Genomic DNA, 14,233 nt, shown 5'->3' with positions numbered 1-14,233 from the left:
GCAGGGTTGAATACTTTTGGCAGATACCTAATGGCCCAGAAAGTCTAAAATATTTACACCTTAGTTCTTTACAGAAAAAGTTCGCTGACACTGACTTTAGATGATTAGGCTTCCTCAGTGCCCGCCCAGGACCCTACACTTGCCTCTAACTCTGTTCTTGCCGCAGATTCGGGAAGGGATGGTTTTCTCAGCATTCCCATTGCTTTGAGGTGGAGGACACTTTCTAATGGAACCTGGTCTCCCCAGCATTGAGCACAGGGTCTCAAACACAGGAAGCATCTGGTAAGGAAATGCATGATGCTTGCAGGAACGGCGTTAAACTAAACTCCCTCGATTGGAAGGTAAGGTACATGATGGGCGGCTCAGTTGGTTAAGCATCTGACTTACACTCAGGTCATGATCTCGTGGTTCACAAGTTTGAGCCCCGCGTCCGTCTCTGTGCTGATAGCTCAGAGCCTGGAGCCTGCTTCGGGCTCTGTGTCTCCCTCTGCTCCTCTTCTGCTTGCACTCTGTCTCTCTCTCTTCCTCAAAACTAAATTAAAAACATTTAAAAAAAAATTTTTTTAAAGGAACGTAAGGTACATGAGGACAGGGATTTTATCTCTGGGTATCCTCAGCATCCAGAAAAGCATCCGGAACGTGGTAGGCAGGTGGAAAATATTTGTGGACATCGTTAAGTGCAGTAATGGCCCCATATTTCTGAGTTTTCTAGTTCTTAGATCAATGCTTAGCCTTTCAGACCATGCTATTTGATCATTAATGAGAATAAAACTCCACTTCCCAACCCTCAGAGAAACAGAGAAACGAGTGTTAAGTTTGTCCCGGAAGGAAGCGGCTAAGAGGCCTTCTCAAGAACCAGTGGATCTACCCTACTCCTCGGTGCGTCTCAATATAGGCTTTTTGCAGCCTGGTACCTCCTCCTTTCACTCAGAGCAACTACGTCAGGGCAGGTATTAAATCAACATCCTGCTGACACTGAGTTATTAAATACCTGTGGCAGCACAGCTCTCGAAGCAGAGTGAGACGCAGCATCCTGGCTCTGTTTCAAATCGGGATGATGTGTACCTCAGGAGATTAACGTGCAAATATAAATCACAGCCTAAACACTTCATCTGGCCTTGGACGCTCTTCTCCCAGTGAGCTGAAAGCTCTTGTTAGAGGATGAACTAATTAATGTTCATTCAAACTGTATGAGTTTGCAGGAAGGGTAAACTAAGAATCCCTCTCCTGTGCTGAATGGAGAGAGTCCTAACACCGCAAATGTTCACAGTACTGTATTCCGAAACAACATTCTAGAAAGGGTTTTCCTGAATGCTAAATATACCCACTCAGTTTCTGATCCTGTCACACCTGTGTTGTGATGGGCTTTGTAACATTTTGTTTTGTAGATTGAGTCTGAGGGTCCATGTCTTTATTTACATTTTGTGAAGTTCCCAGGAAGTGCATGCCGCTCTCTCCTCGGGCCCAGACATTTCCAGCAAGGTAGATTTTATTTGTTTGTTTGTTTGTTTGTTTATTATTTATTTGTTTTTAAATGTTTATTTCTTTGAGAGAGAGAGAGAGCACAAGTGGGAGAGGGGCAGAAAGAGAGAGAGAGAATCTCAAGCAGACTCCATGCTATCAACACAAAGTCCAATGCAGGGCTTGAACGCACAGAACCGTGAGATCGTGACCCGAGCTGAAGTCGGATGCTCAGCTGACTGAGCCACCCAGGCATCCCTAGCAACGTAGACTTTTAAATGCAAAGGTCAAAATATCTGTTTGCCAATCACTCACTTCTGGTGAGAAGGCCTGGCCCGTGTCCCCAGCCATATGGCTCTCGGCCGCCCAGATCACTAACCTCTTCTCCTCACTCCAGAGAATTTCTCCACAGTGGCTTTCTGGGATTCATGTGTGGTTTTATCAACCCTGATTTATCAGCAACCGTTTGCCCCTCGGCCTCATCATGATGAAGTCGGAAGTATTTCCAATTTAGAGGAGCCCTGTTCTCATGCACACACAAGGGGGATGGGAAAAGAGGTTTGGCCTTGGCTTTCTGTTCTAAATAAACACACATGGACGTGCGCACGCACACAGACACACGTCTTTTAAGAACCTGCGTTTTAGCTGTTTGTTTGCATATTAATAATGGGCATGATTGTGAACACTAATAAAAACAGTGAAGTCACTGAAAGTAGAAACTGAAATCCCCATCACTGTTGTGAGAACAGGGACCCTTTAGGAGGTTTGAGTCTGGAGAGAAGCAGGGAGGTGATGTCACGTACAAAGGGACCAGGCTGTACAGTCAGAGATATGCATGGTCACATGCAAACTTGACTTCTTTGAGCCCGCTGCCTCCCGGAATGGTTTCCTCATCTCTAAAATGGGGACAGCCCCTTTTGACGTTTTCGTGAAATATATTCATGAGACAATGTCAGCCGCTCCCCACATGGAGCCAGCTACCTCGGAGGTCGCTGGCACCCACCTTCAGAGGTTATATAGGCCGTTCTCTCTGAGTAAGACAATGGCAGAACAATAGAAACAGGCTAAAAGAAACAGACCCAAGAACTATTGGAGAAATATTCTAGTGAAACAAAATCCGCTTGTTTGAAGATAATCCAAAGCTTTGTATGTAGAGCAAACAATTATTGAATGAGTGGCCCGGAGAGTTTTGCCAGGACCACTGTTAGACTCTGTAGGACACAAAGGAAACACTGCTAATCATAGTTAAGACAAAGGACTTTAGAAGAGATTTATAGCTTTCGTAAGTTGGAGTGGAGCACTGGAGCCAGATGAAGAAATCTCGGATATGTCTTTCTCTGATTTGATTTCAGGTCTTCCTTGAGTGACGGGGAGGTGATATTTGGGGATTAGAAATACATGTGCCTTTGTCCCCGGATGTGTGTCAAGGACGTCAACGTCACCGTTTGTGGAGGGCACACAAAGGCTGAGGTCCACTGGACTAAGGCTCATCTAAGGAAAGTTCAAAGGGAGTTTTGAGAGGTGAATCTTCAGTGTCGGCTACAAGATAACTCTGTGTTCAGGGCTTATTTTCCAGGAATTCCCCTAACACGATTTCCTCTATCAAGAAGCTTTCCTTCACTTTTTTTCTTTCCTCCGGAAATAGTTGACTTTAATTGTAAATGATTGAATTGACTCCTGGGTACCTATCAGCCTTTTGGGAATGGGTCTAACATCAGTGCGTCCAGGATGGTGATGGCCACTTCAGGAAGTTTCCTACAGCTTTTATCTCACTACCAAGAAGACTTTGAAGAAAATTTTTTATTTCAGACATTTTAGAAAGAGCTCTGATCGAATTTTCTTGGATGGGAAAAAACAAAGAAAGGAAAATGCTAAGGACCCAAGCCCTTTTTGGGTAAGAATGTCATATTTTTAATATTTAGCAATGTTACATACACACCTCACATATGCATCAACTCAAACACACAAAAATTAGTTTGTTTTAAAAAAACCCAAAAACTTCAATCCAAATTTATTGGGATTACAAAAATAACAGCACATTTCATTAACTCACAACAGCTCGGAGTTACCAACACATCCAGGGATATAAGAGCATCTTTAAATAAACTGCTTCTTGCCAATACAAATCTCATAACATAAAAAAGTAGTTTATTTTCATATTTACAGAAGAAACATGCTGATTGTTTCTTAAAATTCTTTTTGGAATTAATGGGTGAGGCTATTTTTAAAGTCAGGAAACATTTCAAACTGAAGAAGGTACTTTAGAAACAGGTCACAATGCATTCGATTTAATACCGCTGAATGATTCTGCATCCTCTTCTCAAGATCATGTTTTTATCGCAGAGCTTCTGGAACTTCCACCTAGAAGAGTGGGGAATTTTCTTTCAATAAAACAACACAAACGATAAAACGAAAACTATCTGTAGGGCACGTCTCGAGCAGTGTTCTCTGAAACTACCTCAGATATAGATTGATTATTGTTGTGTGATATTCAAATTTTATATGATACATTAGGTTTTATTTTTAACATTTATTTGTATTTTTATTATTTTTTGAAGTTTATTTATTTTGAGAGAGAGGGCTCATGTGCGCGAGTTGGGGAGGGGCAGAGAGAGAATCCCAAGCAGGCTCTGAGTTGTCAGCACAGAGTCCGACGTGGAGCTCGATGCCACAAACCGTGAGATCATGACCTGAGCCGGAACCAAGAGTCAGATGCTCAACCTACAGAGCCACCCACGTGCCTCTATATTGTAAATTAGGTTTTAAATCACCTGAAACTTTGTGGTAAAAATTTTGACAAGTGATAATCTTTTTTGGAATATAGATTATATTCCCTGATTTTCTTATTAAGGAAATCAGGATTTTTATATATTGGAGGTACTTAAAATAGGCCTGGCCTTTCTGGAACCGAGATGCTAAGAAGGTGGCCCAGACTCATTCTCCAGTGGAAATGTGGCCACTGGTCACCTGCTCCTGGTATTCCGAATGTGGATGCTTGCTCTTGCATGCTGCAATATTTTAAACATTAATAAATATGTTGAGAGGTGACTTTGGTACCATCGTGTCGTAGGGGCTTCCTCACTTACCACATCCGTGCCCCAAATCTGCTCTTGGGTTACTTACCCGCCTTAGCTGTTTTATGCTGCTTCCCCGAATAGCTTCCATGAGATTCTCATGAGCTGATCTCAGTGGGGTAGAAGGTCGGGAAGTGTCTTCCATTTTCTTCTCTTGCACTGACCTCAGGGAATTTTTAATTTCCTTTAGGATATTGTTTGGCTGTTTCTTAACCTTTTTCCCTTTTTTCTTCTTCCGTCCATTTTGTAATGCCCGCTGGGCACTCTCCTGTTGTTTGATGACTTCTGCAATGTTTCGAGTGATGAGTTTTTTCTCTGGGAGCGGAGGAGGGGGGGGGGGGGGTGGGGGAGGAGGTGGCAGCTTTTGGGGAGGAGGAGGAGGAGGAGGGGGGGGTGGGGGAGGAGGAGGGGGTGGGACCACAGGAGATGGAGGGCGGCTCCTCCTCACAGTTTGGACTTTCTTGGGGAGTTTGGGGGATGACCAGGGAGAGTGCCTGGGAGATGCATGAGGGGAAGAGCCAGGTGTTCCTCTCTGCCAGACTTTGGTCCTAAGATTGGCTCCTCCATCACAGCCCTCTTGCTGTTTTTGTTCCTGCATCCGCTTCTGCCTCTGTTTATCCATATTTCTCGTTAAGAGGCTCGTCATGCTCATTCTTGGTCCTGGGAGCTCAAAATGGTAACCCAGTCTCAGCAGCGTGGTGTTCTCCCTGAGCAGCTTGACGATCTCCATCTCCACCTGGCTGCCCATGATGTGCCTCTGGTTGTGGAAGCGGAGCTCCGTGAGCACCGTGTTGTGCTGCAGAGCCCTCATGATGGCCAGGATCCCCTTGCCCGTGATAAAGTTGGACTCCACGTTGACGTTGGTGATGTACCGGTTGACTTTGAGCATTTCCGCAATGGCCATGGCCGCGCTGTCGTCCGCGCGTGTGTTGGCCAGACTGAAGGTCTTCACCACCGTGTTGCCCTTGAGTGCCTCGGCGAAGCGGGCGAGGGTCTGCGACGTGATGTTCTCGATGTTGTTCAAGTTGACCTCTGTGGTGTCAGGGTCGTTGTTCCTTATCTTTTCCAAGGCATCCTCAATCACGGTAGGATTTCCGCAAGGGTGAAGGGCAGCTGGCGACTCTGTGTTCCTTCCACTGTGGCCATTGGTCAAATTTATGTTTTCGATTTGACTTTTAAATGTCTTTGGCTTAGAGTTATCAGAATCGGTGCTATCATAATTTACAGTTCCATTAATACCTTTCTCCTTCTCAGCTGTTCCTTCCTCTTCCTCCTCTTCCTCCTCCTCCTCCTCCTCCTCCTCCTCCTCTTCTGTATACACCTCCTCAGAAATCTCACTGTTACTTCCAGTGAAAACAAGCTCTTCCTCACTCTCTTCCTTGTCTTCTTCTGCAACCTGAAGAGCACAGTAGCATCAGTAAATTGGTCATTTGTCAGCACATTTAAAAAAAATTTACAACAGTAACACATGGTTTTGCAATAGATCAAACCACTATGTTGTACATCTAAAAGCAAAACAATGTTATATGTCAATTATATCTCAGCAAATAAAAAAGGGAAATAACACACGGCAAGTAATACAAAAGCAAAAAGGAAAAAAGACCACTCTCTTGCTTCTGACCTCTCTAGTTGGGGTGATCAGGGTTCACCTTTCATTGCATATCTTTCAACAGCTTTTATAAACAAACAATTTCATTTGTTTTCTGCAGCATAAATATCTAGAATTCAACACACTGTATTAAAATTTACTATCGGGGCGCCTGGGTGGCTCAGTCGGTTAAGCGTCCGACTTCAGCTCAGGTCACGATCTCGCGGTCTGTGGGTTCGAGCCCCGCGTCGGGCTCTGGGCTGATGGCTCAGAGCCTGGAGCCTGCTTCCAATTCTGTGTCTCCCTCTCTCTCTGCTCCTCCCCCGTTCATGCTCTCTCTCTCTCTCTGTCTCAAAAACAAATAAACGTTAAAAAAATTTTTTTAAATAAAAAAAAATAAAATTTACTATCATTTTGTCAATTTGAATAAATGAGTCAGAACTTCAGCTTTGGAAAACCCTTGATACGTTTCTCATTCTTTTTTTTTTTTTTTTTTCCAATGTTTATTTATTTTTGGGACAGAGAGAGACAGAGCATGAACGGGGGAGGGGCAGAGAGAGAGGGAGACACAGAATCGGAAACAGGCTCCAGGCTCTGAGCCGTCAGCCCAGAGCCCGACGTGGGGCTCGAACTCACGGGCCGCGAGATCGTGACCTGGCTGAAGTCGGACGCTTAACCGACTGCGCCACCCAGGCGCCCCCGTTTCTCATTCTCTTTAACAACTTGCTCTGAACTATGTGACTCCTTGTTTACTTAGAATTTAGCAAATTCAACCCTCCCTTCTGGAATCACTCCTCTGCCCTTCCTTATTTCTCCATCCCGAAGAAACAAATGACAACGAAAATACACAACATGTTAATGGATTCCCTTTCTGAATGCTCAAAAATTCTTCCCCCGAGTTGCCTCCAGAAGCAGCTGCGACAGCCGCGGAGTGCTCTGTGCCCCGACTTGTCTCAGTGAAGCCAGAGGCAGCGGCATCCTTTGCTTCTCCAGCCAGAACCTACCTCTGGGGTAGGGCCTGGCACAGGGTCTCAGAGGCCCCGCACCACCTGAGAGTGGCCGCTGTCCCTGTTGCTGCTGTGGGGGAAGAGAAGCCGAGGGGGCAGGGCTGCTGTTCTTAGCTGCAGGTCAAAACCTAGCTCGATGCAGAAAAACATTCAGGTCACCCTTTGCAGCAAATCAACTTGAAATCTCACGCTGGGGCAGGGTTAAATGAGATGGACTGCGGAAGACAGCAGGTGGGAAAGATAATGGCCCCTGGCCCTAACTGGATTCCAACCATCACGTGAAACAGCAGAGAACAGTAGAAAATCTTGAAGCAAGCCATTGCCCCGGCCTCATGGTCTTAAATTATTTACCATGTATCAATTATGAAAGACTTTCAGGCAAACACAGTCTCAATGCTATCTTTGTCTTTCCTGCTTACAAGACTTTGCACTAAGAAGCCTGAATGACCCCCTCTTTCTCTTTTTCTTGCTATCTTTTCTGATAAAAAAAATAAAAAATTCTGGAAATTGCTAACAGAGTCTGATTTCCCCTAATGCTATCTTTTTAGTCCTTTCTTTTATCTCCTCTAAGGCCCCACGCCCTCCCTTTCCCCCCAGGGCTCCTGCCGCCTGAGGCATGTGGAATGAGCTTTGGAAACACTGTGCGCGTCTCCAGGTTTGTTTGCCCAGTTGCTACCACAAAATAGCCTCCAGTTATCCACTTGTTTGGAGTGGCAGGCACCAAGCGATGGCCTGGGGAAGGGGTCAGCCACTCCTGGGATGGTTATCCGGTCTTTATTTACTTACTTCTTCAGGAGCAGGAGGATGGGGAATACTACGTGCGTGCGTGCGTGTGTGTGTGTGTGTGTGTGTGTTTGTGTGAAGTTTTAGCTGTTTCGGTATTTGGAGGAAAGGGACCTTCTCAAAATGTAAGGTAAACTGCCCTTCATGCCAGCCTTACATGTTATCCCCTATCCCCTGGAAGACCTTCAGGCTCTTATCTGCAAGAGATGTTTTCCCCTCAAGATGTATCTGAGAGGGGCACCTGGGTGGCTCAGTTGGTGGAGTGTCCGACTTCCACTCAGGCATGATCTCACAGCTCCTGTGTTCGAGCCTGGCGGCGGGCTCACTGCTGTCGGTGCAAAGCCAGCTTTAGATCCTCTGTCCTCCTCTCTCTCCCCCTCCCCTGCTTGTGCTGTCTCAAAAATAAATAAATAAAAACAAACAAGCAAAAATGTGTCTGAGAGACAATATCTGAAACTGTTACCCAGCAATGAGTCTTAATGTAACATCTAAATGACACTTTTTCCAGAAAGCCTTCTTTGACACTTCCTCATATTATCCCCTCATATTATCCTTGCCATATAGGGCATTGTACTTCCCCCAGTGAAGTATTTATTTATTTATTTATTTATTATTTAGAGAGACAGAGCAGAGCGGGGAAGGGGCAGAGAGACAAGGAGAGAGAGAGACAGAGAGAGGGAATCCCAAGTAGGCTCCCTGCTGTCAGCTTATGAACCGTGAGATCACGACCTGAGCCAAAGTCAAGAGTCGGAAGTTTAACTGACTGAGCCACCCAGACATCCCAAGTACCTATTTTAATTACTTGTTTGTCATTTTTCCCAAAAGACTGTTAACTGGGTAAGGACAGGGATCCTGTCTGTTTTGTTTACCTAGTGCAGTGTTTAGCATATAGTAGGAGTTCAATAAATATCTGTTGGCTGAACGGATCTAAACTGACATTGGCTACCAGCTGCTGACAGTCAGGATGGGTCCAGCGCTCAGCAGGTGACTGTCCCCGGTCACCTGGAACTGAGAGGTTTCCCAGGACGCAGGATTTTCAGTTCTTAAATCTAGATAGTCCCAGACAATCTGAGATGGTTAGCCACCCTAGGTGGGGGACACCTAAAAGAAAGACACCAGAAGGGAGAAAAGTGTCTGGAGACGGAGTTAAGAGGATATGAAAAAATAATCTTTGCCTACTTCCTATGTTATCTGGCTTTTGGACTGACTGCACTGTTCCAGGTCTGCTCTCTGCCAGTGCTCTGGAGTTAACCTTGATCCTTGTGAGAATGGGGGGTGGGAAGGTGGGGATGGGGTGAGGCATGAGGGCTAGTAGAGAGAACATGAATGTTGGCACTCTCGGGGAATAAATAAGGCAACAAGAAGGTAGTGGCCAACCATGTCTCCTGATCACCTCCCTGGCATCTTTACGTGAACAAGAGAGGCAAGAGGCTTGGTTTTCGGTTCTGGTTCTGGGTCTACCCCTAAAGAGCTGGCTGACTGTAGTCAAATCAGTAAATCTCTGAGAGGTCTCAGTACAGTTGAGCGGTCCTCCACTGTGGTGTGTGCCATAATCACCTGAGGGGCTTGTGAGACCACAAAATGCTGGGCTCCACTCCCAGGAGATCTGGGGGAGCCCTAGAATGAGCAGTTCTAAGAAATTCCCAGGTAATGCCGATGGGTTGGGGACTCACAATTTGAGAATCGTGGTCTTGGCATCAGCAGACCTCGGTCTGAATGTCAGCTCTCCTAATAAACTGTTAACTTCAACTGAATTTCTTAACCTCTCCTAGTCTCAATTCTCATGTGCAAGAGTAAGAATTCAACTAAATAATATGAGTGAATTTATTGGCACCTATGCCTGAGGCCCAACAGATACTCAAATTAGGGGGGGGGTGGCCCTCTGGCCTCCAAGGCCCCTTGGAGCTTAATGCAGCCTAAGTTTGTGTGAACCCAAGTGGACAGAGGCCGCCGTTCAATAGGAGTTGAACATGGTTTTCATAAGCCTTTCAAAGACAATGGCCTGATAACCAAGACCCCCATCTCCTTCTTGTGGTCCATATTGCACTGTTCTTCACTTACATGGCCACTCCCTCCCCTACCCACCTGCCAGCTGCCTTGAACTTTGTCCTGTGTGGGAATGGATTTACAGGCTCCGAGGCTTCTGCTCAGACCCCCTTGTGACTACAGGGACAGCTGGCCAGCTGGGAAAGTGCAGTGGCAGAAAAGTTAACTACCCGGAAGGGAATCGAAGTTCATCAACACACAGCCTCTCTAATTGAGCTGATAAGCCACTGGCAGGGATCAGCAAAACCTTTGGCAGGATCAGGACGGGTTCCATCATAACGGACAACAGGCTTTGCCCTTTGATTCCTACAGATATAAAGACATTCTGACATGAAAATACCTTTGTTGGGTTACTGCTGTGATGGTTATCTGTCTTGGATATTCTGTGGCAATTTTCATCTTTTTATCAAGGAAATTCTTTAAGAACTATAATCAAAATGTTATAGTTTATATATTTTATCAGATTTTCCCACATAATCCCACATCAGGAGGGGAAAAGGACCTCTGAAAATCATAGTTGTGGAGAAACTGACCAGCCCAATCCTGGCCTCACTTTCCCCTTCCACCCCTCAGTGCAGGCAGACACCGTGGCCTTGGCAGACCCTGGCTTGATCCCAGTGGCCCTTCCCACAATGATTGACATGAACAAGGCTCACACATATCTTGCTACAAATGTGGCCCACACACCCTATCATCAAGATCATCTAACAGTGCCTAGATTAGTACTGTGGAAGTCTTTGCCATTGGATTCAGGCCATTTTGATTTCAAATGATTCTAGTGTAGCCCACAGGTTTTAAACTGTTGCTTCTGACCTGTGTTATTCCACAGGTTCAGGAATTTATTATACTGTATTCAAATTGCTATTTTCCCAGAGAATAGTCTTTTGAGCTTTCCTCTCTTAACGATCTGTAAGGCAAATCCGAAGTAACTGTTTACTGGGCAGAACACAAGAGCTTAAAAGACCCGAGCTCTAACATAAGCACATTTCCTGGTCTCAGGATCACCATTATAAAGCAGGAAGGAATCTTAGAGGTTATCTACTCAGGCATGTTTAACTTGGGTCCCCAGGTGGGTTTCGGGATGTAGGGCGTCATTTTGAAATGCCATGTAAAAGGTTGTGTGTGTATGCACAAGACACGGACAGTATCTGCAGGAGAAGTTTTGTAACTTATCAAAATCTCAAAGGTGTTCTCGATTTACAAAAGAAACCCTAGATTCAACTCCCTCAATGGACAGGTGGGAAAGAGAAGCCTGCAGAGATGGACTATCTGTTCAAGGTCTAACAACTTAGGGACAGCACAGGGACTCGAAATAAGGCCCCCTGGCTCTCAGTCCTGCGTATTTCCCACCACTGCTCACTTTTCGGTGTTGGAAAAAAAAAAAAAGAATCATTTTTACTGTAGTCACCATTACAGTCAAAGCAGCCAGAGTACCCACTTCTGTCTTTATAGAAGGAACTAAATCTACCTAACTGCAATATATATGTAATGTCACACACACTATTCCACATCAGCAACTTGTAACTGAAATTAGACTTATGTCTGGCAATATATCTAAACCCATGCCTTGCTTGTGAATTATTTTCCTCTTGAAAATGCAATCTTGATTGACTAAAAGTCAATCGAAGGATCCCAGCTAAGAATTTTACATATTATGTTCCCCTGGGTGGCCTGAGGAATTGTTCAGTAGCAGGTGCAAATGGGTTATGAGGAAAGAAAAGTGAAGAGGACTAAAAAGTTAGAGAAAACAGGTTCCCGGGTTGGGGGTGGGGGTCGGGGGTAGGAGTAGCTAAGGAAAAAACCCGAGAGCCTACCTTTCCACACTCCCCCAGCCTCTCCTTCTCCAAGAGTTTTTGGGACTCCTTTTCCCAATAGGCCATCAGTGCCTCTCTGCTGAATGTCCCCGTGGGGGTTTTCTCGGTCAGACTCTTTTGCCTTAGCCCCACGGGAAGGCTGTGATCAGGTTCAATGTCTTCCAACTCCCTCTCTAGCTCCTTCAGCTCCTCAGCTGACAGGGAAGCGAGAAGTTCATCCTCATCGATGGATTCATATTTGCTAAGTCCTCTCCTGTAGCCAAAGGTAGACATGGTCCCTGCTTTGTCAGACCCACAAGGAGCTTGGAGAACCAGGCATTCAAGGCAGCCGGCAGCAGGCAGGGAGGCAAGTAGGCAGGCTGGTCAGCAACTGGAGCTCAGAGTGGCCTTTTAAGAGCGGTGATACAGGGCCGTGACAATGCAGAGAGGGGGTGAAAGCATGGGCTGTTTTAAGCAGCAGACGTCAGCTAGACATTTGAACACAAAGAATGTCACATCGGTGGTGGACGGAGGTCTCAGAACCAGCGGGGATTATTAACATACTGGCCAGGGACATATTTAGCTGAGCCTGATAGCTCATGAGGACAGGCAGGGAGTGTTGCAGATAGGGAGTAACACAGTCCTCACTTTGTATTCAGACAACAGGAGAATGAAATTTATTTTGACAATGACTTGCTCCCACCACCATGGCCATGAAAAGATTCTTTGATTACAATCTCAGAGGTTGAGAAATGACTACACATCACTCTATAAGTAGTTATTCAGGTTCTTCTAAAATCATATTGTGGGTGGCGTTGATGGTAACAGAAGGCTATAATAATATAGAGGCTTAAACTTTCATTGTGTTTTTGCAGTTTACAAGCCACTAAGCATAACAAGTCCCGTGAGAAGATTACCCTCCTTTACAGATTTTGGCAACTGAGGCTCTGAGAGATTAAGTGAAAACTTGGAAGCTAGAAGTACAGAAGTGGCTTTCTCTACTGCACAAAATGGCTTCTTTCTCTTCAACCAGAAGTATTAGTACATAACTAGATCTGCAAATAAAACTCCAAAAAGACAAATAACAATGCTGGGTATAGTTTGTTAGTGCTAAGCACTTTATATATTTTTATCTCATTTAACCCCACAGTCCTGTCAGGTGTGTTTTGTCATCCATATTTTACCAGTACAGCCACAGAGAGGTTAAGTAACTAGCCCACAGCCACAGAGCTAAAAAAGTGGTGAAACTAGAATTTGAACCCAGATTCGTGTGTGGGCTGAAAGCTGAAGGGATGCTAACATGAAATTATATCTATATATTTGTCCATATTCTTATGAGTGTGAAAAAAATATATACATACTTTATAGGAGTTCATCAATATATCATTTTAGCATACATATATATAAAGAGCTGTTAAAATGTGTATGCATAGAAATATACACTTATTAATACATGCATAATATGCCATACTTTGTTTATTGCGTTCTGCAATTGGTGAGTATTTGGGTTACTTCCAGGTTTAGGCTGTTGTAAATAATGCTGTGAACATGTATGTGCAAGTCTTTGTGCGGTCATATGTTTTAATTTTTCTTGGGTATATAGTAGCAGTAGAATTGCTGACTTATATGGCATATTTACATTTAACTTTTCAAGAAAATGCAGAGTTATTTTCCAAAATGGCTGCCTCCAGTTACGTTCCCATCAGCCATGATGTGAGTTCCAGTCTCTCTACCTCCTAATTCGTTCCTGCCCATCTTTCTGATTATAGCCATTTCAGTGGGTATTAAGTAGGTCTCACTGAAGTTTTAATTTTCATTCTTCTTATTGCTAGTAATGTTGAGCATCATTACATGCGTTTATTTTTACCTCGATAAAGTATTTTTTGGGACAAATCTTACAGTCATTCTAAGTTGGGTCGCCTTGTTACTATTGGTCTGTAAGAGTTCTATAACATATTCAGGACTTCAGCAAGTGTATGGTTTGCAGATATTTTCTTCCACACTGGTGTCTTTTGAAGAGTCTACTGCTTGAATTCTTGGTGTTATCTAAGAAATGGTTCCTAACCCCAGATCAGAGATTCTCATTCTTATGTTTTCTTTCTGAGTGTTCTATAGTTTTAGGTGTTTATATTTAGGGCTGTTACTCATTTCAATTTATATTTGCATATGTATAAGGTGAGGGTCTAAATTCATCTTTTTGCATACAGATATCTGATTGGCTTAGCAACTTTTTTGGAAAAGACTATACTTTCCCCTATTGAATTGCATTGGTGCCTTTGTGGAAAATTTATTGGCCATAAATGTAAGGATTAGTTTCTTGGAGAGTCAGTTCTGTTCTATGGATCTATATGTCTATTTTTATGAGATACCACCTTGTCTTAATTGCTATGGACTTGTAGTGCCCGTTGTAAGTTCTCCAACTTTTTTTTTTTTTTTTGCAAGAATGTTTTGGCTAATATGATCTTAACTCACTCATGATGG

At 44.3% G+C, this 14,233-nt stretch overlaps 1 protein-coding gene across 1 annotated transcript; it reads right to left on the bottom strand.

Moving 5' to 3' along the window:
- Positions 1–3,460: 3,460 nt before the first annotated feature.
- On the bottom strand, positions 3,461–12,196 carry LMOD2 (leiomodin 2). The gene is made up of 3 exons (XM_043589388.1): positions 11,774–12,196; positions 4,585–5,931; positions 3,461–3,822 (listed from the first exon to the last, which is right to left on the bottom strand). The coding sequence occupies exons 1-3, from the start codon at positions 12,044–12,046 to the stop codon at positions 3,796–3,798; spliced, it is 1,647 nt and encodes a 548-aa protein (XP_043445323.1). The 5' UTR covers positions 12,047–12,196; the 3' UTR covers positions 3,461–3,795.
- Positions 12,197–14,233: the final 2,037 nt, after the last annotated feature.

Source organism: Prionailurus bengalensis, chromosome A2 (genome assembly GCF_016509475.1).
Source record: "Prionailurus bengalensis isolate Pbe53 chromosome A2, Fcat_Pben_1.1_paternal_pri, whole genome shotgun sequence".
NCBI classification, from domain to species: Eukaryota; Metazoa; Chordata; class Mammalia; order Carnivora; family Felidae; genus Prionailurus; species Prionailurus bengalensis.
The sequence above is the reverse complement of the archived record's forward strand: the minus strand, read 5'-3'. Positions and strand labels throughout refer to the sequence as shown.